Source organism: Diadema antillarum, unplaced genomic scaffold, assembly GCF_040938485.1.
Source record: "Diadema antillarum isolate AM-2024a unplaced genomic scaffold, OU_Dant_1.0 seq00001116_RagTag, whole genome shotgun sequence".
NCBI classification, from domain to species: Eukaryota; Metazoa; Echinodermata; class Echinoidea; order Diadematoida; family Diadematidae; genus Diadema; species Diadema antillarum.
In genome coordinates this window covers 459664-486093 of record NW_027271930.1, presented here as the reverse complement: position 1 = coordinate 486093, position 26430 = coordinate 459664, and the positions used below count along the sequence as shown (strand labels likewise).

General features: G+C 39.2%; 1 protein-coding gene across 1 annotated transcript in view; it reads right to left on the bottom strand.

The window, feature by feature from the left end:
- Positions 1-5740: 5740 nt before the first annotated feature.
- LOC139743853 (protein MON2 homolog) overlaps positions 5741-26430 on the bottom strand; it is a 97308-nt gene continuing 76618 nt past the window's right edge. Inside the window, exons 28-34 of the mRNA XM_071654310.1 lie at positions 23420-23452; positions 13990-14118; positions 11570-11760; positions 10039-10226; positions 7633-7864; positions 7124-7206; positions 5741-6550 (exon numbers count right to left, since the gene is read on the bottom strand). Coding sequence (XP_071510411.1) covers positions 6390-6550; positions 7124-7206; positions 7633-7864; positions 10039-10226; positions 11570-11760; positions 13990-14118; positions 23420-23452 — 1017 coding nt within the window. The 3' untranslated portion in view covers positions 5741-6389. The remainder of the gene's footprint in view (positions 6551-7123; positions 7207-7632; positions 7865-10038; positions 10227-11569; positions 11761-13989; positions 14119-23419; positions 23453-26430) is intronic.

The window sequence follows — 26430 nt, the reverse complement described above, 5'->3', positions numbered from 1 at the left end:
TCTCAAAATATAATCACAATATGATAATATACATTCACCAATTTTCATGACAATATTTCCAAGTCATTTTCAAAATTTGGGTAAAACAGTGAAATCTCAGCATTTTGTACTTCACCTTTGTGTGTATGCGTATACATGGACTCCTTTGGAAGGTATGGAGAAAATGTAGTGTGAATTCACCATTGAACAGTGTAAGTATAGCATTCTATTCTTTTTAAAAATAAATTGTGAAATTTGACCTCGACCTTTGACCTTGAGCATGTGCACTTACAATTTGGTAGGTGCAGATTTGTCCACTGATACATACATTTACCGAGTTTCATTTGGATACCTCTCACTGTTGATGAACAGATGAACCCGATAACGTAATGCTTCATGCGACATTTTGTAGCAGAGGCATTAAAAAAAAGTTACAAAGACATAGGACCTAAACATAAGTGGAAGACATTATAAACATAATGACTAGTGCGACAGAGAACACACAGAATGATCCATCGGAAAGGTTTGAAATGCTACAAAGGGAGTTAATTACTCCTCTGAATTCCACTGCAAATCTTGAACTTGAAATTCAATCTGCAGAAAACTGTACAGAAATTCACAAAATTGGCCTATGTGAGAAAGAACCAGGAACTTGATACTCACGAAACATATTCAAACTCTTTACATTTGAGAAATGGCTTCAAAATCCATTCTAAAAGCAATAACTGTCAATAGTGTTTGGAAGTGGACCTACATTAAATTACAGTGTGTCGTATAGCTTTCACAGTGACAAGTTACTTACAATGCACACCCGTCGTCTGCTGAAAAAAGTGTAACATTTATGATGTCTTGGCAAAATCAGCTCCCAAAAGATATATAGAAAAAATTGTTCCCAGCTAAAGATTGATTTAGGTATACACTTCACAATGATTGATCTTAAGGGGGGATTGATCCCAGCCTTAAGTTTGATATTGTTCCCATACTAGTACAACACCTCCTGTCGTATCCTATCTGAAGTCTGTAGAGATTCAGCACATTGCAGGGAACGTGTACAGTCTCACACAAACTACCATAAACTCATCACTATTTGAGCTCAATAAAATAGCTGTGATGATGTTCTTTGGATGAAACCTTCTCAAGACCTCCTGACCATTCCATATAAATAACGGTTCAAGCCTCAAACAATAAATCATACATAAAATACAGAATCATGACACAAACAACATATTTCACTTCATTTTTCCCATTTGTTTATTAGAATATTCCTGCTTGATCTATTACACTTTCGTAAGGGTATAATACAAATCTCTTCTCAAATAGTTCATTCATATAAAGAATCAGCAAGAGATTTTGATGATATTAACTACCATCAATATATCCCTAAATTTTCTCTACGAACAATCCCAAAACCCAGTGCAAGACTATAACAAAAATCATCTGCTTTCAAAAGAGGAGAGAAAATCCAGTAGGTAATGAACAAGATGATAATAACATCTTTCTTTCATTTAAGATGAGAATAAATGCACGACATCAATCAAGAACTCATGTCACCATTGCCTCTTTCCCTGCAAAACAGTATTCAAGGAATGAGGTCCCATCAGCTCTGAATGCCATACGTGAAAACCAAAATGTATGGTGTGGTCTACACAGTACTACTGATTAAAGGGATTACACCGACTCACATACAATGTACCACACCTCTCTCTGTCTTCAAACGGCAATGTGGTAGGAACATTGTTGATATCTACCAACTCCAGTACCCATCCTGCCACTTCCTTTTGGGAAGATTTAACGAGACTGGTTTGTGAACATCTCACTTGTGCAATGTTCATCTGTCATACTGAGGACATTCTCTGTGTTTTACTTTAATAGTCTCACAGCTGAAGGCTCTTGCCTATACCTACTGTAGCATGGTACACTCTCATCCCCTACACAAGCCCCCATCATCAGTTCTATAGGATCACTTACATCCAGTAGAGCCCCGGAAGGAATGTACAAGATCTCTCTTCCCAGAAATGGAGGTGAAAGAATCACCAAATGTATGCTGATTTCATTGAAATCTCACAAATTTCAGTAAAGCTACAGTTCCATTCGAACACATCCTGCAAATAAATCTTGCATTTCGATCACTCCGCATTCTGTTATACAGACACAAGAATAGCACTGTAAATGTGTGTACACGATTAGCAAGGCTGTTCTTCCTTTGACAATGTAATGAATTCAATTGAGTTGTTTTCAGATGACACTGACATAGTGAATAGTGTACTCTGTAGGTCAGATGCATATCCCATAGTGCATCATCCTATGGTCAGTCCCCAGAGCAAACAGTGCCAAATGCCACCCAGAAATAATCATACCTTTAAAGTGGCACAAATACAACATACAAATCATCCTTAATGCACCTTCAATATAATTCAGACTAAAAAATAGAGTGTACAGAGTACATACAGTGATACAAGTTAAATATTCCACATACATATACTAAAGGAGATAAACTTCATCTCATGCCCACCACACATCACATATAGCTTTCTCTCAATACATGTATATATTCATTTCTCTATATATGTCTGTCCATAATAGTTGCACTGAAAAGTAAGTTTACATGTAATAATACCATTATGACACATGATCACATTATATATCTCTCTTTTCCATTCAGACCATTCATTCCCCTTGTTACTGCACTTGAGTCTGAACATACAAAACTCAAGCTGTAAGCCAGGAATGTTATAACGTACCGATGCATCTGACTGGTGTTCAAGAACACTATCTGAACAAGAACATACAACACAAGCGTAACACAGGATATAATCACAACGATCAGTACAGGCAAAGAGTGCCAAAAAAACCAATATGAAAAATGCTACCATAAGTCGTGGATGAATATACACAATATCTCCCTTAACAATACTCTGGTTTCACTTTTTATGCCACAAAGAAGAAATCAAGCATAATGCACAACTTTTCACAGGCCATGCCTAGGTCTCAGGCACTACTGGCTTACAACAAAGTATTGTCTTGCAGTCACGCCGCTGTGGCTAATGATCACATGTTCACCATCATCTGTGATCTCCCTGGCCTAATATGTGTGTATATCACTAGGAATACGCAAGTCAGCTGCCCTTTTTGTTGCAAGGCAGTTCAAATTCGACTTCCCTACATACACCAAACTGGCAGCACAATGAAACAGCAACACTTTACTGTAAAATGGGGGAAAAGACACATAAATAACAACAAAATAAGAAAAGATTTAGAATAATACATTGGCAGCAGGTACATAAAAAAAAAAAAACCTACACACAATTAGTTGTTTACAGGGACCAACCAACAAAGCCCTGGGATTCCCCTCTGGTTTCTCCCATTGTACCCATCTTTGACAAAGTTATCTGTCCCATATCAGCATATCCTCTATAAAATGATAACAAAGAGTATTCACTAAGAGAATATAATTGCATATAATGCACGGCCACTACAATAACTAAAATAGGTAACAGGAAAGCATTTGCGGTCCAAGCCCAAGCACCATCCGTGAAAAATAAGGACATCTGAATGACATTAAACTTGCCACAGTCTAACAAAATCCACACTCTTTTCCTTCTGAAGAGAAAACACATTTAGGTATTACGAAGGCAGATAGTTTTACACTATTTGGCCTCCATTAGAAATACTGGGCGCCCTTCTGTTGACGCAGGTAAAAACATTGTACAAACCTCATGTCAGTCAAAATTTAGTACAAAATTAGCATACATTAGGTCTGAACTAATGCCAATGTTATTCTTTTTCCCCTTTCCTTACTTTGCATGGATCCATAAAGAGAGCTTTGATATCACATCTTACATGATATTCAGGCACAGGGAAATGGATGGGATGCCAGTACATGGATGGTTTCTTTTCTTGTGGTGTCTATCATTAACACTTAGGTAGCGACTTATTCAAAACACTGAACTACTCTGTTAAAACCTTGGCAGAGAAAGGAAGAAAACAGTGATCAACACACAGGGGAATGCAGACAAAATATCATGTGAGTTTATATCGAACTGCATATACCTCCACCTCAATGTTAAATTTATTGCAAAGGTGATATTTCACACATATAAAACACAAATACAGAAAACCAGGACAATACCACAGCATATTTATATCAGGTCACAAGAAGAATCCAGCATACAGCACTACATGAACCAGACATGCAGAACATTAGGACATAGTGTTATCTACTGCTCACTGCCCATGCTAGTAGCTTCAGTCCTATTGCACAAAACTTCTGACAGTCAGTTGATGTTACGAGTGGAATCTATTTATGGATCACCATGTTCAAATTCTAACTCTTGAAGAAATGCCTGGTCTTTGTTATGAGATAATAAGAAAACATGAAGTAGCTGCGATTCTATTAATCCCATTCTTTCCAAAAGAAAACTGCCTTCAAATTACTTTACTCATATTACAGTATTCTTGACTCATGGTACAGTGTACAGTACTCAAGCGTATGACATGTGAACATTCAGAGGCCCCTTGGATTTTATAATTTGAAGTGAATGCTTACTAAACCCATTTTCTTCACTTAAAATAAAAAAAGGTTCTTGAAAAAAATGGATGACATGAGGAGTGTCATACCTCTCAGAAATGTTAGAAGAAATAACCAAAGATATATAAGCAAAGTCTGATGTGAACGAAAGGGAGGGCTAATTATATTGTTTTACCTCTCTCTTGGGCAGCTACTTACAACATCAAACTATGTGTAAAGTTGCATGGTTAACTCTGTGATTTAAGATTTTTTTTTTCAAGCCCTGTACTGAAACATGCCTCATTAAATTTACCCTTTATACCCTCTATCTGCATGATTTGGTCGGGAAAAAAGTTGGTGCTATGCACTGGGTAACCTTGTACCCCTAACTGAGACTTTGGCACCGATGTGGGTGAAAGAGAACTTCAGCCGATTGCACTGAAAAACCCTCTTGTGTTGTTTGGAATGCTGATGGTATGCCATAACATGTAAGACATTGATAACTGAGAAAAAATCAACACAGCATCAGCTTCCTTTCTTCACTGAATAGAGTGACCTCATCTATGTAGATGTCATGCAAACTTAAATACTGAATGAAAACAAACACAATGACTCCAACATCGATTTTCACCCATCCAAGGAATAATATCTCAATGCATCCCATCAGGAAGAGAACTGCTAATCCATGATTTTGTCCCGGACACATTAATTACAATCTGCTTGACTGCAGGCATCCAACACTTCACTTGCCCCCCCCCCCCCCCCCATAAAAAAAAAAATAATAATAATTCATGAGAGAGGCAAACATGAGTTAGTAAGACATATTTGCAACAGCAGTGACAATTGCAGGCAAGGCCTTTTTGTACTAATAGGGTAACTCAACTGTGATAATTTATCCTTGCTATACAAATCAAGAATGGTATGAAGGATCCTGACAGATATAACACATAGTGATCACATACAAGGTGTTTACAATCCTTCATATCTATAATTCACTTATCTTCACAGTTATCATACATGCAACCCACTGAAATGAATATAGATTGTGGCAACATTACTGGAATCTATCTCTCCACAACACAGTGGCAGCAATCTTTTGCAATTACCATCTTGATTTTGATAAATAATGCACCACTACATTACTTCCTAACCCCCCCTCCCCCCCAAAAAAAAACCCCCCCCAAAAAAAAAAACAAAAAAAACAAAAACAAAACAAACAAAAAAAAAATACACAAATATCTCTATATGTGAAGAAACACAACCTGCGTCCGATCAAAATTCCCATCTTCTCTGCTGGAATGCAGCAAGCAGACGCCAAGTAGCACACTGCACTTGCTTTCTCTGATTTCACCCATATCTATTCAACTCCCCCCTGTAAGAAGGAGCGTGGTAGCTCCCACTCCAAGACTGACATATCAGCCTCTTAATCACAAGCTGCACAGCACCTGGGGGCATCACATCGCGTTGGCACAACCCCAGCTTGACTTGACCATGCTGACTGCCTCAGCAGTTTCCATTCCAAGAGCGCTCTTGATGTCATCGATGACGGTTGATGTCAGCGACACTGACGGTGATGATGGTGAAGAAAAGGAGCATGTTGGTACCAGATGATGAGATGACATGATGACAATGATGTGATGACAATGACTTTGCTGTCAGTGACTTCAAAATGACAGCAACGATGACAACACAGATGAAATAATGGCTGTGAAGGGAAACCCCCCCCCCCCATATCGATAACCAAGGGTAAAATCCCGTGGCTGATTCCAAATGCACACATGATGATGAAGAAGATGACCTTGACGACACATGCCAAGAGGACCAATACTGTCATCTTGAAGAAAGTGGGGACTGGTATTCCACACACACACACTAAGAAGAGAAAGAATGTGCCAGCTGTCCATCATTTGCCATTGATCATCCTAGAGACGGGTACAACAAGGAGCTCTTGGTACTGATAGAGAGCTTCCTTCAGGGCCTTGCACACCTGGGAGGAGGTACAGGTGGTACAGTCCACCAGGTAGGGGTACAAACCAATCACCTGGTTCCACGTCGAGGGGTCAACTGTGCAAAGATATCAAAAGCAAAGAGTGCAGATTTTCAATCTCTTCCGATTCCTCTCTATCTGGTGAGACACAGCAATGCGTATATACTGTGATACAGGAGAACCATTATGAAATGCAACGAAAAGACAAAGAATGGAAGGGTTTATTAAAAAAGGAAACATTCCTTCAAGTCAGAATTGTCTTGATTGCTGCAAACAGTCATCAAAGGAAATTTATATTTCAAATGCTACGGTACATATCACGCTAATATCATTTACACTGTATATCCACAGAATACATGAAAGGTATGTCATGTTAAAAGATGGGAGTACAAGAGGTATATCTGAATGCATAGATATCAGCCTCTTCTGTTAGATGAACCAATACAAACATAAAATGTATTCATGCGTAGTAAGATCCTTTAAAGGTGAGAGCTTCTGATAGAATTTTAAAGTAATTTTGAAGAAACAGCTTGCTTTCAGATAGCATACAGAACGTGTGAAATGTCTGATGTGGCAGCCAATGAACATTTGATTCCCAAGACCATATTTTCTTGAAAAAAGAGAGTAGGGTACTCGTTTGGCACACTTACCATTTTCTGGCCTGGCTCTCTTCAGGGACTGCATGAGTGTGGTGATTGCTTGTAGAACAAAGGACATCTCAGTCATCCTGGATCTACTTGGAAAAAAGGATGATTCAAACACAAAGGGATTCATGATAAAACAGACATCATGTCTGATGGCCTCATGGGAATTCAAACTGTATAGAATTCGGCAGAGAACAGGTGCTTCATGGTTCTTAATGACATTGGTCTACAAATGCTTGTTGAGATTGTGCTGCAGATATTGCTATTATTCCAAATATAATGTGTTAACCCTTACTAGGCGGGAATATTTAGGAAGATGATAGAGCTGGGGGCTCGGAGGTCCCCCCGTTGACGTTCCGTGCAATATCGCAAAAAGCTATTGCCACGGTGTTTTCCTTATAACTAAAATGCATATTCTGCTACAACTCTACTGGAGCTTTCAGCATTCAGAGATGAAAGCCATAAAACAAAATGCTTTAAGAGGAAGGTGACGGAATATGAAAACTGTTTCTCACCTGGGCAGGGGACACTTCCCACTCAGTCTCTCATCCTCCACATACTTCTTCAGGACCTCCTGACAACGCTTTAGTAAAGATGCCAGCGCCATCTTGGTTAGGGCGCCCTCGTCAGTCACGTCGCAGACGGGAGGCACGGCACCGGTCTGCGTCTGTGCAATGAAGGAGAACTGGAGGAGGGTCTCAAAGCAGGCCTTGGCAAACTCCTCCCTCAGCTGCCGATTGTCCACGTCTTGGAGGGAATGAAACAGAGAAGGGATGGAACTTAGGATGCGTTTGAGCGCTCTAAAGCAAACCATACTGGGCTGTGCCAGATCTAGAGCGGTCGAGCACTCTATTGGGAAAGCGTACTTCATGAGTTATATTTAGAGGGGGTCACACATTTTGTAGTAAGAGGGCTATTCACCTGGCGCATTTAACTACTTACAGATGTCCCGAACAAAGAGAACAAACTCGTTGCAATATGACATATGTCCATGTTACGTGCATTCTCACGTGCAAACTTTTGGTACGCATTTTGTACCTTTTGGAGTACATCGGGAAGTGGTCTACTTTTGGCTCGGTTCAGTACGGTATGGTACACTTTAAGAGCATTCGAGCGCTCATCTGGCACGGGTACGATACAGTACAGTTCTCTTTAGGAGAGTGCTTGAACGCACCCGTGGAGGGATGTAAAACAAGGGGGGGGGGGGTGAGACACAGAAGGCATAAAACATGGAGGTGGTGAGACATAGAAGGGGTAAAATATGGTGGGGACTACATACAAAAGATATAAAACATGGAGGGATTAGACACAAAAAAGAGATAAATCATGGAGGGATTAGACACACAAAAGGGATAAAATCTGGAGGGATTAGATACAAAAGATATAAAAGGTGGTGGGGAATACACACAACTGAGATAAAACGTGGAGGGATTAAACAGATGAGATGAATCATAGGGTGGAGGGGATGAGACATCTAAAGAAGAACACATGGAAGGTTTGTTCCTAGAAATGGGTACAAATGGGGAAATCCCTTCTCTAAACGTCATACATTGCATCACACTTTGACCCACATAAAGACCAAGTATAGAGCAGGGCAGGGAATATGTAGAAGTGATTTCTTGGAAACATTGTTCACTTCCTGATGTATATTCTACAGGGATTACTTGTTCCTAGGCACATATACATTTAACCATACTTGGCTATTCCCCTACTGTCCCTTTAACAATAATTCTATCCTGTGTTTGGACAGTGTCATCAGCATCTATCAATGCAAGAAGCAATATGTTGATCTCAGAATGTCCATACTTTACACACTGTGGCTGTTTTCGATCTAACTTGGGGGCTGGTGAGCTGCAAACAATAAGATAAGTTTCTTATGATCACATGATCAATCTGTGAGGAAGTCCTTGGGTAACATTATACTTCTGGCGCAGCCCTGCAAAATAAGCAGTTGTTTCCACAACTGCCAAAATCACAATGCCAGCCGAGACTGCCAAGCTACAGCCTTAACTGCAAACAGAACCCATAAAACCACATCTATGAGATCACTGACATATGTGTGCGTGTTGTGACTGAGAATTGCAAATTAGCTCAATATGTAGAAAAACAAACAAACCAAAGTATCTAATGTTGGCTAGCCAGGACAATCCTACAAGAGACCGAAGACAAGCTGTATGGTTCTTCCTAATTATGATTACATGTGGTAGAAGGATTCATACAAGTCAAATATGTCATGGATATTCTCTATTTTTGTTGTTGCTGTTGTCAAGGTCATGGTATCAACAACTCTTCTAAAGCAGTGCCGTACTTTCTGTCTGATTTGATGCTTTGGTCTATAAGATGCTATGGTAAGAAATGAATTGTTGATATGGTGGAGACTGAGTACACATGGAAGGTAGTACTGTAAAAGTGGTTTCTTTTGAGGTGGTTTTATTTTCGCGCTTTTTGCGCTTTGAGGTTGAACCGCGAATTTAACATCACGCGAAAATGTTTTGAAAAGTCGCGCGAAATTAACCACGCAAGGAAATGTTTTGAACTCGCCGCTTGTTACAGCGCTATTGCGCACATGCACACATGAAGATTCCGCGCATTGAGTGTATTGATGGTCAACACACACACAGCGATACTGCGCAATGTAGGTACAAGCATGTTATAAAGTACTCGAGAGACGGGATTTCAGGTAAGCCTGCATTTAATTTTAATTTCTATTTAATAGATAAAAGAATAGTTGGATTATAGTTTGGGTTTTCATGTGCAAATTAAAACAGTTTTTGCCTACAGTGAATTCACAGATTTTGCTGACCGCGAAATTAAACACACGCGAAAAAGTCGGCACCGATGGAAACCGCAAAAATATCTGTACGCGCAAGAAACCACTTTTACAGTATGTGATCCCTACACAGCCGCATCCTACTGCCTACCAAGGAAACTTGCAGTGCTGGCAGAGTGGATGGAGCCACGGTTGAGCAGTGCCATGATGCGGGCGGTGAAGGGCTCTGGCACACTGGCTGAGAAGGGGAGGATCTCCTCGCGGATCAACAAGACCACCTTGACATCAATGCCCTCATCCTTCTGCTGCTCCTCCACCGACAGCGTGGATGGGGTGGGGCTGCAAGGAAGCAACATCAACTGGGCTGTGAAATCTTCATTAGATTTGGTATAGGTGTTGGAACACAGTGGCTTTGAAGTGAAAAAAAAATCAGCTGGATAACAAAATGAATGTCATGAACTCTTTCATTGTAGCACTCATGCAAGTTGCTATAGAAATATACCACTTCATTTCCTTTGTTTTGACTGCTTTCAGTGAATAAAGAAACTAACATAACATTTGGGCAATACTGCTACTGTGAGGATAGAGTGAGTGGACAGAAAAAAAAAAGATCACATGGCCCGGGAGTATAACATACATATCACACATTACAGAATGAAAGGAGCATTTCCGTTCTGCAGCCGATCAAAGTTTGTTTGTTAGTTTTTATGGCAGCAAAATATGGTGTCCTGTAGGTTTTATGTGTTATTTCACAAAGTGCAATTCAGGCAGGGCAGAAATTTGCCCACACACACCAATGTAGGAAGACACTGACAAAGCCCCTCAGACTTGTTAATGACTGATAACACGACACCTCCTACTGACTGTAGGGTGCACGTCCTGTTTCTGAAGGTTTGCTCGTCTTCACACCACGCATTAAAGGAGTTTGGGAGCATGACATGCCATCTCCCAGACAATGTCTGGAGGTGACTACCAGCATGACACTTCCCGACGATGTTGTGACTGCACGCTCCCCGACAACTGCCATCAATTAGGGGGGATCTTACCATCAATAAGGGGAGATCTTGCCTAGGAGGCACAGGCTCTCTCTTCAAAAGACAAGTTCACCTTCATACACATGTGGATTGAGTGAATGCAGCAATACTAGTCAAACACATAAGTGAAAGTTTGGGGAAAATCGGAAAATCCGGTCAAAAGTCATGAATTTTTGAAGGCTCTTCTCAGTCACTGCTGGATGAGAAGACTACTACAGCTTGTGATGTCACATATACAAGTATATAAAAAAGTATAAAGAAAATTCAACTATTTTCACTTTTCTTGCATGATAGAAGAACACTTGACTTGCCTCTTTCAAAAGGCAGGGGAAATAATACCACCCTTAACATACGTCACTGACAAGTCGAGGAAATGTGCACTTTACCAACAACAAAAAAAAAGATCTTGCAAAATTCTCTTTATATCTTCCTTATATCGTTCTACGCATGTGACATCATACACTGTAGTAGTCTTCTCATCCAGCAGTGACTACACAGATACTTTAAAAATTCATAACTTTTGAACAGATTGTCCGATTTTCCTCAAACTTTCACTAATGCGTTCTACTAATATTGCTGCATTCACTCAATCCACACGTTTATGAAGGTGGATTTCCTCTTTAAGTTGGAAGCAGCTCTGAGTCTTACTGTTCTGAAAAAAGGAAGAGCTCTAAGGAAGCAGCCAGGTCCATCCACATCTCGGCAAAGTGGGCCATGAACTCTGGGTGACGCGCCACCGGCAGACCCACATGGAGGATGTCCAGCAGGCACTGCACGGCCAGCTTCCAGGTGGACGGAGCGGGGCAGGCATACTTCAGACCCAGCGGCAGCTGCAGCACCTGGAGAACAGGGGGTCGAGATGGGGATGGGGGAGGTTTCAAGGGTGAGGGAGGAGAAAAGAGAAGCATATATAGAAGGAAGGAGAAAGAGAAGGAAAAGAGAACAAAAACTTAAAGACAGGAGTAGGGGGAGAGTGATAGAGGCACAAAAGAAGTTGAGAAATGAGATGGAAGGGTAGAAAGTGAAAGAATATGAAGAAGAAAAGTGTGAATGATGAAGAAAATGATTAGATTGATGAAGAGTAAATATCATTTTTTTTAAAAACAGAAGAAAAGAAATTGAGTGAATGGAAAGATGAAAGTGCATAAAAAGTGTAGTAGATGAAATAGTTGTGAGAAGTAGTAAGCATGTCAGAAGATAACATACATATGAAAATCATATTTACTCTCCTGCTCATCTATGGAACATCTATGGTCTTCCAAATTTGTTCTGCTAGCATCTGACTCTTCATACATTTAAAATCCCATCATGAAACTCACTTGATATAAACTGCTTCAAATTCAAACTCCTTGAACTCCCTCAACAAACGCACAAAGCTGTTTGATATGTGAGCAAATTAAATAGCACTCCAATCAGTTCTACATCAGTGCACTCTTGATGTGTGTTTTCTTGTCCTCTATTTCTACAATTATGTACTGTGACGGTCTTTTAGCAGATTAGTGGACTATGTAAGGACGTAATTAAGATCAGTATCTCACTGGGTACAAGTGATTGTAGGACCGAGTCTGGTGTTCTAGACTACTCCACCAAGTCATGTCTTGGTCATGGTTTGTTCCAAGGGAAGTCAAGTGAGCATGTCTCTGGGCGTTCCCAGCTTCGCGGGACAAGCAATCATAGCAGGGGCCAAGCTCATACCCTGTCTCCTACAACTGCCACCGCTTTCCCCCTAGCACCCCCTCCCCCCTCCCTCAACCCTACCTCGCCCAACCCCACCCCCAATCTTAACCACAATCTCATCAGCCACTCTTAAAACAGATTGGTTCAGGCTGTCTTCCACTACAATACACCTCCTAGTCATTCTTTCTCTGCTCCATTATTTCTTTCCAGAGTGGCTGTGAGTTCAATGACTGTCGTGCCGCATGTTTGACTCCTAGCAGAAATCTTTGCAAAGTCCAAATATGAGGGGTTCAGTCTAGCAGATGTCACTGGGGACAAGATTCCTTCCTTCCAGTTATTGGAAAGGATCAAATCTGGGGGAAGAACAGCTCCTGGGAATTGAAGTAAAATCTGTCTATGTATCCCCAATATACGCCATGAGGACTTGTATGACAAGACTGCTTCCTTAAAGTGAAACTTCATACTATGCCACATGCCGTGAGACACTGCCTTGAGTCACACAGGCCTGAATGAACTAGGAACAGCTTGATCTTTTCTGTTTCTTTTTTTTTTGATTAGTCCTTCCTGGCAACAAATGTTGCATATTAAATGTTTCTCTCCTAAAACGTTGGGGGGGGGGGGGGGGGGGGGAATTACATTTGCAAGCCTTGTTCACTATACCGGGTGTCCCAAAAAAAGCGGAACGGTGGATTTTCAGTACCTTGCATTCTAAAAGTGATATATATCATTAGAAAGAGCATCTTTCGCAAAAGACAATGATACCAAAATCATTAAATTTGGTTCAGTACTTTTTATTCTACACCAATTTCTGAAAATGCAGTCATTGTCAAATTTCGCCGGATTTTTGCGACTTATGAGATAATAATTTGAGTGCGACACGCGATCCATACAGTGAATATTGTGTAAGCTCGGTGATCCATGTCAACAAAAGATACAGCTTTCGCATTGGGCACAGTGTGTGTGTGTGTGTGTGTGTGCGCGCGCGCCAAACATGAAAGCGTTTTCTTTTGTTGACATGGATCAGCGAGCTTTTCCAATTCACCGTATGGAACGCGTGTCGCACCCAAATTATTATCTCATAAGTCGCAAAAAATTGAAAATGACTGCATTTACAGAAACTGGCGTAGAATAAAAAGTATTGAACCAAATTTAATGATTTTGGTATCATGGTCTTCTACGGAAAATGTTCTTTTACATAATGTCAAGAAATATATCACTTTTAGAACGCAAGGTACTGAAAATCTACCGTTCCGCTTTTTTTGGGACACCCGGTATAGAGCAGTATGAAATGCAACTGTTATACAGAGTATGGGATTGGATTTCACCCAAAACAGGCATACAAGTAATATAAAGTCCATTCTAGTGTAACAGACAAAGAAAAATCCACCTACCCTGAGAATATTTTGCAGGACACGCTGTTCCATTACGGCAGGATGCTCAGCTGTCGACCTGTAGAGGTCAGAGGTCAACTGAAGGGCCTTCTCTGCAAAGGGCACGTAGTTCATGGCCACCCAGTCAGACTGAAGGCATTGAATGTCAGGGAAATAAGGAGAGAGGCCCATGAGACACTAATGGACAAGTCACCTCTATATGCTTTATCTTATCAAGAACTCATCCTACTTTAACAGAAGATATCTGGAAAAACCTCTCTAATCATAGACATGCATGTTATGCTGGGTACAGAAAATGTCTGAGCCAGTGATCCTTGTTGAACAAATTTATACATGTATGCAAGTTACTATGAAGACAATGTCATCATCATTTTATCTTCTTTACTATTCTGACTCATCCAAATGTCTGACAATTATACCTGAAGATCTGCAGGACTGATGCTTTGTCTACATCTACATCTGCTTTCCCATCTGAGGAAATATTGTCTTAAAATACCTTCACTATTCTGTGAAATCATATCATCATGTGCCAATTTGAGCATGAGAAATGCAATGCAAATGCACTAGCTGGTTTCATTATGCTGCATTCAGACAGGCAAAATGAATTTTCGCCTAAAAGTTTGAGAAGTCATGTCATTTTGTACATGAGTTGCTATTTTCTACTTACTGCATCTAGGATGTGGTCATGATCACCAGCAAAACAAAACTGACCACACAAACATGAATAGAAGGACATTTAAACAGGATGAGTCTTGTTCTGGGTCGAAGTTCACATCAACAATGTTCTGTTAGCCACATAACGTAATACCAAATATTATCATTGGTTGTGAATAACACGTGCGTTGACAAGCTGCATTGGTTTATAAACAAGATGCATCTGTACAGATGTGTTCTTATGTTAGCACAATTTCATCATCAATTCCAATGACAAGACAAACTTTCATGCCTTCAACATACAATCACATTATTTCTTTTCCGTCTGTGTGAGTCAGCTATTCTAAAGCCATGCTCATGTACAGTGGAAATGAATGTCAGGAATATGCAACATGTATGATCAAGGTACGGCTAAAAATCATGGTCGAATCACAATTACATAACATCCATGGGTGTAGTGGCTGGATGAATAACAACAATTTCAAATGCAAAACAATGACACACAAAATAACACACATTAGTGACATATGGATATTTCTCCCACAGTTGAATTATGTGGTGGAGAAATGGATGAAGGCAAAGTGGAAAGATTAGCATGAAATCAATTATGTTGGTGGTCACAGCAATGAGAGATTGTGTAGCAATATACTTTACAGGATTCCCATCAATAGCCCAGGTGTAGATGTGGAAATGAAATGATATTTTATGAGACATTATTTACGGTGTATTGTTCACAGTGTCTGATGAGGCAACTTCCCATGATTTTGGACCATGTTGACTATACAAAACTACAGAGACTTGCCATATAAAGACCATGTCTGCAACCCAGAACAAAACAAACAAAAGAGGAGAACAACATGTTCATAACAAATATCTTCATAAAATTACCATCATAAGCTTTTAGTCTGGAAAATATTTCTTGCAGTGCCTTAATATATTATATTTTCTGATTTTATTCAAACTAACACGACACTTGATGATATGAATCTTGACACTTGCAATGCAACTACACTACATGTCTTAAAAGACCTAAATCTGCTGAAGTGAGAAAAGTTCACAGTAAAACATGTGTGGTGGTTACTGAAAATATGTGGGACATTTTAGGCAACATTTTACTGTATATGCCAAATATTTTGTGAGGTTTTTATTTTTGTGAATTTCATAAGTTGGGCGCTCTTTGTGGTAATTTAAAAACACACAAAAAAAATATCAACTCTGATCCCAAGATAAATGTGACATGCACACATACATTTCTCTGTTCGCTACGGTACTCCACAATCGCGAATTTAACCACTCCCCAAATTGTCTGGAAATACTGACTCTCGAAAAAATTAGACTCGCTAAATATATGGCATATACAGTATAAAGCACACATGAACCTGAAGGTATAATGTATGCATGTTCATGGTGTGGTACATTTCTACGGTTAGTAGATGGAAATGTTGGATATGATACTTCGAACAACACTGAATGAATATGAGGGAACAATTTCATTATGTAAATGGAAACCAACTGCAATATAATCACACAAAATATACAGAATGACAACTGACTGCTGTGATTCACAAAATAAAAGAATGACATGCAGTGTTAAATATTGTGTTAAGAAAAATCTACTGCAAGTGGGAAACTGGATGACTGGTACTGCAATGAAAGAAGATAAGGTATAGCATGAAATTGCACAGGGTGTGTCAAAACTTCTACTTTCACAGCATAATAGAATGTGCCACAGCAAGCTATAGTAAGCCAGAGCATATCTTAGAAGATGACGTCATATTTCCAAAGCATACCGTAAAGTGTCGAACCAGACTAGTGTGTGCCACAGTGTACCATCTCGCAAGGTGGTGTTTACAGAATGCAACTGCCTACCATGCAATGCAGCAAAATTTACTTGAACCCACACAGGGCCATAATACGTAGTAATTGATATGTAATTGAATACCTGAAAATAAGAATGACCCAAGCCCAAATTTGGCTACCATCTTTGGACAAACATCATAAAGTAATGCAAATACAGATAATAATTCAATTGACTGTTTATATCTTAATTTGTATACCGTAAAGTTCCGTGTATAAGACGCACTATTTTTTCGTCGGAAAACGTTGAAAATCGGGGGTGCATCGTATACACGGGTACAGTCGAATCACGGAAAAAAATCCGTCATGTACACCCAATTTTATAAGGCCAACTTGGGGCCATGTATGCCCATCGACGTTTGGAAGGTAAGCAATCACTAAAACGTACGGATAAAAGAGCGATCTTTCAATCTGGACACACACAAAAGCTGCAAATACGAGATAAACTTACATTGGCCTTGTGCAGTAACGATGTATCAATCTGGCCATAGACAACAGCTGTAACAGCACTGCTGTATGCTACCGATGTCAGTCTACCAAGCTACCAACAGCCAACCTAGTAGCTGGAATACGCGATGTACAGGTATCATTACTAAATTACCGATACCGTAAAACTTATCAATGTACTAGTATCAATATGGCCATAGACAAAAGCTGTGAAATACGGAGTAGGATCGACACTATGTCACCATAAATATGAACGATGTGTGAAGCATGCATGCATATCCATGTCGTTCGTTTGCTCTTCATTTCACGAGTGCGAGGCCAGCTAGGATAGCATAGCTACACTGCTAGCTAGCTAGCTAGCTAGCAAGCCTTTGGCAAAGGCAGCAGCTGCAGAGAGGCTTTTGCAATGGACTCGCGTGCACACAGCGATCGGATCGAAGCGCGCTTGCCCGTTGCGCGCTGTGTGTGCAAGTCCATTGCTCTCTGTTTTTTTTTTTTTTTTTATTTTAGGTCCGAAATTAGGGGTGCGTCTTATACATGGAACTTTACGGTATATAACATTCTCATGTCAGGGAAAAAAGAGGAAATATTGGGATTTTACTTGTTGTTTTTATTTTCTCTCAATTCTCTCTATGGACTTGGGCCTTTCTAATGTTCAGTTGTTCAATTGTTGAAATGTATTATGGGCCAACTTCCTCTCTTTTCTATTTACTCATTTTTATTCTATCTTTATCCCGTTGAGGACGAGCCCTGAGTATACTCATGCAGGTGTCTATGGAAAACGTGTGTTGTAGCTAAACCAGTCCGTCCTCAACGGGTTAATGAGCCTTAAATAACTTTGTAGCGTGAGATTGGCACGACATAAAGGTACCTGGAAAGTCCCCCTTCAGTGGAGGAGCCTGCGGACACTCCCTGAATCATGCAAGTCACAGTAAGCCACTGTGGCACAGTCTGTATGTTGTAGCATGGTATGCTCTGGTATTATAGTTCACTTCATTTGTGCCTGAATGCAGCCACAGACCGGATCATCAAAAAATGATACTTTGATATTCAATAGAAGTTATATCTCGTGATCACTGGAAAAATGTCCACGTATATAATGCGATTTCACACGTATGTCATGCTGGGTTTATGGTGTCATGGATGTGTAATAGCAGGATGTGGTTGTTAGCACAAAACTGTTAGGCTCAGTCTCTTTAATAAATTGCACTGGAAATTTAAATGCAATGCATGCACACAGGTAATCGGGACATGTGACTTAGATGGTAAAAGTGGTGGTCATTAACTACAAATTGCACTCAATTTGACTCAAAATAAATCCAGCTGTCTTGAGACATTTTAACATGAATACTTTAAATGCAGATGAGATAAGAGTTAAATGACAAATAAATACAGTAACCCCGGTCTGATTCCTTCAACCCCCCAAGGTTACACTTCATACTGGTATCTCTATCTATCAATCTATCTGTCTATCCATCTATCTACATCTATCTATCTATCTATCTATCTATCTATCTATCTATCTCCCTATCTATCTATCTATCTATCTATCTATCTATCCATCTATATATCTATCTCTATCCATCCATTCATCAATCTATCTGTCTGTCTGTCTACCTATCTATGTATCTACATGTGTATCTATCCATTTACATCTATATTTCAACAGAAATCAGCAAACACTTGCAGAATTAAGTTTCTGTCATAAGAGTGCTTTCAGGGATAAATTTTGAATAATCCCAACATTGAAAAGACAATGCTAATCTAAAAGTCATCCATTTACCACAAGCACACATCACTGTTGGTTGTTTTGGCAAACATCAGTATCAAATGATTTCATATTTCTGATTGCTTGGTTTGTGGCTAACACAAGGCCTTGACACACAAAAATGCATTTGATGTGTGTGCGTGTGTGTTTTCAACTCAGTCAGAACAACCTTGTCCTAGAAAAAAAAATGCTACTATCTAGACTTCAAACGGTCTTTAAGACTTCGTAAAATCTTGTTTGGTTACTTTGGGTTACAACATACTGTACTTGTTTTAAGAAGTTAAAGGGACTGTACAGTACTGGTTGAGGTGAGAATTCAGGTTTATAACATTCCTAAGTGAGATAATGACAAACCTCTTATGAAATATGAAAGAGCATGCAATTTTAAGAATGATTCAACATTTATTTGATGAAAATCAGTTTTTAAATGGCTGGGATATCTAAAAAAAGGAAAATAATAAAAGGCGACAGGCCATGCCTTTTATTAAGGATCTCTTTGTTTCACTTTGTTTTTGGATATCTCAGCCATTCCAAAACCGATTGTCATCAAATAAACTTTTGATACCCCTTAGAATTGCATGCTCTTGGACATCACATAGAGTGGTTTCTGAATATATCGCAAAACGTTAAAAGCTAAATCCTCACCTCAACCAGAACTGTACACACCCTTTAAGACCACATATTTCTCATATCTTCTGGATAGAGTGATTTGCACCAAGACATCCATTGCTACTGCGTCCCAGGCTAATCTATAAATTTAGGTTCTATACAACAGAAATTGCAGGGCACAAGGGAAAGTGAAAAACCAGATGTACTGTGCATTCATCCAGTATTCTGCTTCCATCACCTCTAAAGAGTGAAGTATGAGGAGAAAAACCAATGACGTCCACTGCCTGTCACATCATACACCTATCTCTACTTTTTAGAGCAAAGGGGAAATGTTTCCACCTGGGTTCCATTTACATTTAGAAAACAACTCGATACTTACAGAAGTGTGGTGAAATAAAATGAGGATGTGGTGATGGGGGGGGGGGGGAATGTTTACAGTAATCGCATGGACTTGTTTTAGCCAATTTGTTGGCTAACGTAGGATATCCTTCCGGTAAAAGTTAGAGAAGATGTCTATACGGTTTTTGCCCACTAAAAAAAGAAAAAAAAACCACCAAAAAACAAAACAAAACAAAACAAAAAAGACCATGTAATCAACATTTACTGACAATGTAACAAAGAACCATTGGCTTATCATCAATAAAATTCTAAATGACATCAAGTGTAAGGTGAATGTTATTTTAATGCTCTTATGTATGACAAAAGCATTGCTGTATACATGAAGAAAAAACAATTTCTTTTCATGCGTGGTTTCATTTTAGTGGATTCATGACTATGCGCAAGTCAACATCGGAGTGCATGGTGCATTGTGGGTAAAGGTTGTCACGGCTGATGTGGGGATGTTTGTTGGCAGAACATCATTTGATTGTATGATGGGCCTTACAGAAAGGTGTGTGAGAGGAGGGGGAGTGGGTTGTGCACAGGCCTTCTAAATTGGATCGGAGTTGTCTACTGCTCGGGGGGGGGGGGGATCCTAGTTACTGAGCCTGCATATTATTTTCCTAATCTTACGTGAATACTTTTACAATGCTTCTGTGTCTACTCACAGTACACCAAAGCAGATATGTATGATACTAATTTTTTTTATACCTTTTTTTTTTTTTGGGGGGGGGGGGGGGAGATGGGAAGGTCACCACTTGGCACAAGCGACACCACCAGAGTTCTTTTCACATGATATCAAGGGCCCGTTCTTCTTCTTTATATGGCACAATAATGTGGCTGGGTGATACCATTTGCTAATTATTGCTAGTCAACTGGGGCCACCAACAAAAGGGTCTGCATTAGTCACCCGTTAAAAAAGAAGGAATATAAAGAATAAGCTTTGAGAAGGTCAGGCACAGAAGTTGGGCAATCCGTGTATGAAAATTGATAAAGACCTGTTTCGATTACTTCCGTACGAAATTAGGTTGTCTGGTTGGGACTGGCAATCAGATCAGGGTATATATGGGTACATCAGGACAGGAAACAGCGAGGCAATATCCAGAGATTGTTTAGAGCGTATATACGGCTTACACAGATCAGATAACATCGGTTGCGTCGCACTTATATTGTAGCTACCGGTACATCATTCTACAGCATAACTTTAGCGTCCAACATCATAATGTCCATTCCCTATGATCACTGTAGGGGTGTACCGACCACATGTTGGTTGTAAATGCAACATTCTTGCAGTGTTCCAACATCTTATTGGGATAAGATCAGTTCACGTGGCACCCGATCTTATCCGATCTGAACAAATCGCCAAATCATGGGGAGGGCGGCATAGTGGAATGGGGGCTATAGGTGCTGTTTTTGTATGGCACTGCATGTTGCAAATCTCTCCATGACATGACACTGTCATACCCTGGGTTATAACGTGGTGTAGTGCCACCTCATTTTCGTAATATTACATTGTATGTACACGTATACACCCCTATCACAGCTTTCAAATTTTAGTGATCGGCAATAACAATCCCAATGGCAATTCATCCCAGTCATGACACATTTAAGATAATCACAATTATGATAATATGTGACCCGCTACAACAAAAGGATCCGAAAGTCAGGTTAGAACTTTTCCTGAAAATGGCGTGACATTATTCCCTTACTCTTCTACTTTAATTTCATATATAGCACAACTCATTAAAGTACTCGGGTGCGGAGATATCGATGATTTTATTAGCGCATGTCAAGTGGTTGAGGAAATCAGAGTTTCGAGAAAAACGCCTTCAACGTTTTCCTTCCGACGCTATCATAATCAAGGGGAGGCGAGACAGTTTTCACCGCTTGACAATAGAATGCATGCACCTAGCGACCTCCGCGATGTTCATTCAAGCTTAGCGCCATTGGTCAACGCACGACCAATCGGCAATCAGGATGTCACGCACTGACCAATAAGATCACTCCCTCGTTGCTAAGGGCAAAATCTAGCAGCGGTGCCAAATCCAAATCTTCAGACACGTTTCTGTTACGATTGAAAGTCAGAAAATCATGACCCAGAAAAAGGCCAATTTCTAGCCTTTCCTGTGATCATTCAGCTTCGAAATTTCAGCAGATGATAGACAAAACATTAGACTACAAAATTATGCCAAAAACAGAAATGCGATTGTTTTGACCAATTTTGATGATGTGACTTCAAACTCGATTTTCTCGGCTCGGCCGTCAGCGACTTTAGGATCCTTTTGTTGTAGCGGGTCACATATATCTTTGCTATTCATCTAACATCAATTATCATTGGGACAGTACTTTAGATAGAGACCATTTTAACTTTAATACTCGGCCCAGGATTACTTATTTTCATACGAGGAGGATGAATGCATAGTGCAGTGGTACTGGTGCTGCTGCTGAGTGCTGCCAAACACTGCTGAGTAAGCTGCATGTGTGTGCACTGCCTACACTCCTACCACAGTGGCAGGGTATCGGCGTTATACTGTTTGATACAATTATCAGCAAAAGAGAAAAATAATAACTAGGTAAATTACAGGATTTATTTGATGCATTGGCTTTCATGTATTGTTGTGTTGAGATTACTATTATACACAATAAAATGTTCTTGCAAAAAGACATTTATACTCTCATCCATTTTTTAATAACCCCAGGGTACAGCGCTTAAAAAAAGAAATGATAGCTGAATAAAATGGCAGGTTGTCAGCTAGTACATCGGAGTACCAAATACTGCATCATAAAGTGTTAACTGCTCTTAAACTGTTGGGTCAATCTGCAAACACTGTTGTACAATGGATATATTGTCTACCAGGAAAAGGTGTAACCCAGCCCAAACCTCTCTACCACTGGCAGCAGAATCACTGGTTATTCTTCAATTGCAATGCTTTTCCTGCCATCATATGGTAGTTCCTGATAGTTTTGCCATGTAAAACGTGGATACTTCTTGACACCATCATACTTCAAGTGTCGATAGCCTGCTGAAATGATCCATTTGTTATGTAGATGGTGTTGTGACAATGACAAAGGAGGGGTAAGGTCAACTTGAAAATGGCTATCAGTGATTCATGGTTACATATTATACATACCCCGGTACATTATATATTGTTCCTTTATTTGACTTCACAATGACAAACCCAGGCCAAGTAGTCAGATTATCAGAGAGCAGTCTTGCGCAACAAAGGTGTGTTAAAAATTTGGATGAATTAGGGAAATTCCTGATTTCAATGAGAGCCCTGGTTTCCGTGTAAATGGACTTAATGACAGGAATGCATCCTGTGGAATTTGTGCCCTGATGTTCCGTTTCACGGACCAGAGATGATACCTGGTAATGCCATACACAAATACATCGAGAAAAAGAATGAGCTGAAAGAATGAGGCTGCCCTTCGCACATATTTCCATTATTTGAACACTGGCACTTCCGCTGAATTGCCAGAGGTTTTAGCCCAGGGCAGGTGGTGCTTCGCATGTGGAAATATCTCGCTGTTAGCTGACAACAAACCACAAACATCAAGTAAGGCAGATAATTGGTAGGTTAATAATAAAAGCACACTGCAAATCGTAAATAAGCTCACACTGATTATACAGAGTCGATATAGTGACTGGGATAATGGAAGAGGCTGCTACAAAAAGACAAATAGAACAGCACACGACACACTACTTGCTATACGTACCTGCACAGAGGATCTATAGCTCTCCCACTTTTCCTTCGCATTTTTTAAAAGTTTGTTGGTGAAGGATAACATGATGTTTTTAAAACAGAACAAAGAAGGAAATGAAAGACAAAAAGAACGCACAAAAAATGAGTTGAAATGTAGCTCTCAAAATGGTAAGCATCTCTACTTGATTCAAAGCAATGTCAACTGACAAAGACACAATGAGTGCATAAGCGTTATGAAATGGACATTACACATAAATTTTCATTTTTTGAACGATGCAAGTACATATTGCCCTACTGAGTAACAAAAACATTTTGTACAAGTCATCTCATGGAGAAATTACTGACTGAAAATTTCTACAGACACTAAAACAGGATACTGATCTAACATGTTTTTATGTTTTTACAAAGCTCTTATCCCTTTTAAAAAATATGTATCCCTCAACAGCATACCTTTGAAATTTCCACGGAATTTATTCTACACAAGGCATTGTATCATTTACAAGTGAAATTTTACGTTGAATCACCTCAACTTTAAAAAGGACAATTTGTCTAGAGGTTGCCTTAATTTCTCACCAATTCTTGCAAGAAGCCTTCCTTTGTATATCTTTTGTTATTGCTACATTCTGAATGAAGATTTGAATAATATGCACTCAAAAATTGTAATTGTAGCAAGAACTGCTTTCAGTGAACTTAACTAAGCAAATCATAATCTGTCCTGTAGACTTTGTTACATCATAACTACAGAAATATGGATGTAATGTTTATTGATAACTATTTTTTGTCATAAAAAATCAACCTCTAGTAATCATATCTCAACATTAGGTCTGCAGCTTTATCTTTCTTGACATATGTGTGATAAAGGGTTGTAAAAAAAATGGTACAATTTTTGTCAATACTTTTCACTGACTTTTCATTGTTTTCCTTTTTGGTTCACTGTCTTTACAGAGTCTGGAAAGAAAGCATTTTCAAATATTCATGACCTTTCTTAGTTTTCCAGGACTGCAGGAACCCTGTATGTACACAATGTGGTCATTGATGTCCTTCATCTTGTAGAAAATGATGAGGATCTTTAGCATGATGCAATGAAATCTAACATGGCCCATACAAAGTATGATGGGTGGCTATATGTAATACAAGCTGACTACTTCAAATAGAAAACCACTTTTTACAAATGAAATCCACATCCAAACATGGCTGACAAAGAATCAAAAGAGAAACCACTCCAACACAAATCACAGAGCAGGGAGTCATGCAGACAAATGACAAATTGCTTTCTGTCGTTCTTGACTGAAATAAAAAAAAAGTTTGCCCATAATGCTCAGAATGCTGTTAAGAAACTATCCAACAGATCTCACAATGAAGTATGCTAAAAGTGATCTTTAGTCAGTGGTACACATATAATGCCATAGAACACATTATACAAGAATGAAAGGCACTTTACATGACAATAGAATACAAAGTGAAACTGTGTGACTCGGAGGCCATTTGTGTCACACTTACATAGAGACAATGATGAAGCAAGGAGGCTATTGAATGAGATTTTAGGCAAGATTTTGTTTCTTTTCCCACACAGTATGTCATGTAAAATGCATGACAAGCTGTACGTCTTGAAGAAGAAATTATGGCTGGCAATGTTGATTTACATTATGTACTTGTGTCCTGAGAATCTTGATAACTTGAATATTGTGATGTTTGACCAGTTTCTTTGTAATTCATGTTTCTCACATGGTTACATTCTTTTCTCTTTTCCTTGCCTTTCTTTCTTGTGTAATAAATCATTTTTGACCTCTTTTTTTTTTGCATATATTTCTTGTATATGTGTCCAGATCTTCATCATTTCCATCATTTATTCATAGAGAGATGTTTCACCCCGACTACCCTCTCCAACAGTTATTTTCTTCTGTTTCACTTCATCAAATGTCTAAATCTATCATCACACACAAATCAGTCATTAGTTTTTGCCAGGCAGGACAAGCCCACAGTAATCTCTAGGGGCTCTGGAGGGAAACGTAAAATATCCAGAACAGTATGGATTCATGCAAAATAAAAAGAAAGAAAGAAAACAAAACAAAAAACTCTCATCACGAGCTGGAATAACAATTACTCAGAAGGGCATAAGTGGGACTGCCAACAAAGTTCATTCACACATCAAAGCAGGGAGCTTCCAAATGACTTATTGGGGAGAAACTTACACACCAAATGTATCTCACCAGTAATACTTTCCCTACTAGGAAGGGTTTTATATTCTTTTCTCAGGGCATACAGAGATTTTTTTTTTCTGTTGCTTCCTGTAGAATCAGGATAACTTGGCAGCAGTGCATTAGTTCAGGGGAATTTGAAAGTGACCCACTATGGTAATACCCTTTTCTGCTGAACTGTGTCAAAGTCCAGACAAAGATCAAATCATGTGCTGGAGATGGCAGAAAACCTTTAAAGAGATGGAACCAAAGTCTATACATTACATCCTGAGATGACACACAAGATGCCTTACATTTTACTGTATATCTTCTAGTCCAAATTAAGTGTTTGGAAACTATCAGAGAACATCCTAAACCATATTTGATGATCATATTGAAGAAAAATAATGTGCAAGACAGGTGAACAGTTCTTCACGACCTACAAATTTATCAATCTTTTTCTTGTAAAGAAAAAAAAAATTACAACACATGGTTAAATTGCTCTTGTCTTTTGCAGTCCAAATCAAGTTGGTTCTATCTAACAGTCATGGTTTTCAGCTAACATTCCTTAAACTTCTTTCTACAATGTTGGTTGACACAAATGCAATGAGAAGAAGTATTCAACCAGTCAGAACACAGCCAAAGTGATTTACCACAGTCTACATCTATCTAAGATATCTGCATAAGTTTTTTTTTTAGACAAAAAAGAGAAAAGTACTGCTGGTTAGCTCTTTTGATGTATCCATTCATTTTGAATTCAACTATTCACTGAGACTTGATGAGTTATGACAAATAAATAAGGTGGGCATTGGAGCAAGTAACTCAAAGAAAAAAAAACAGGCTAAAA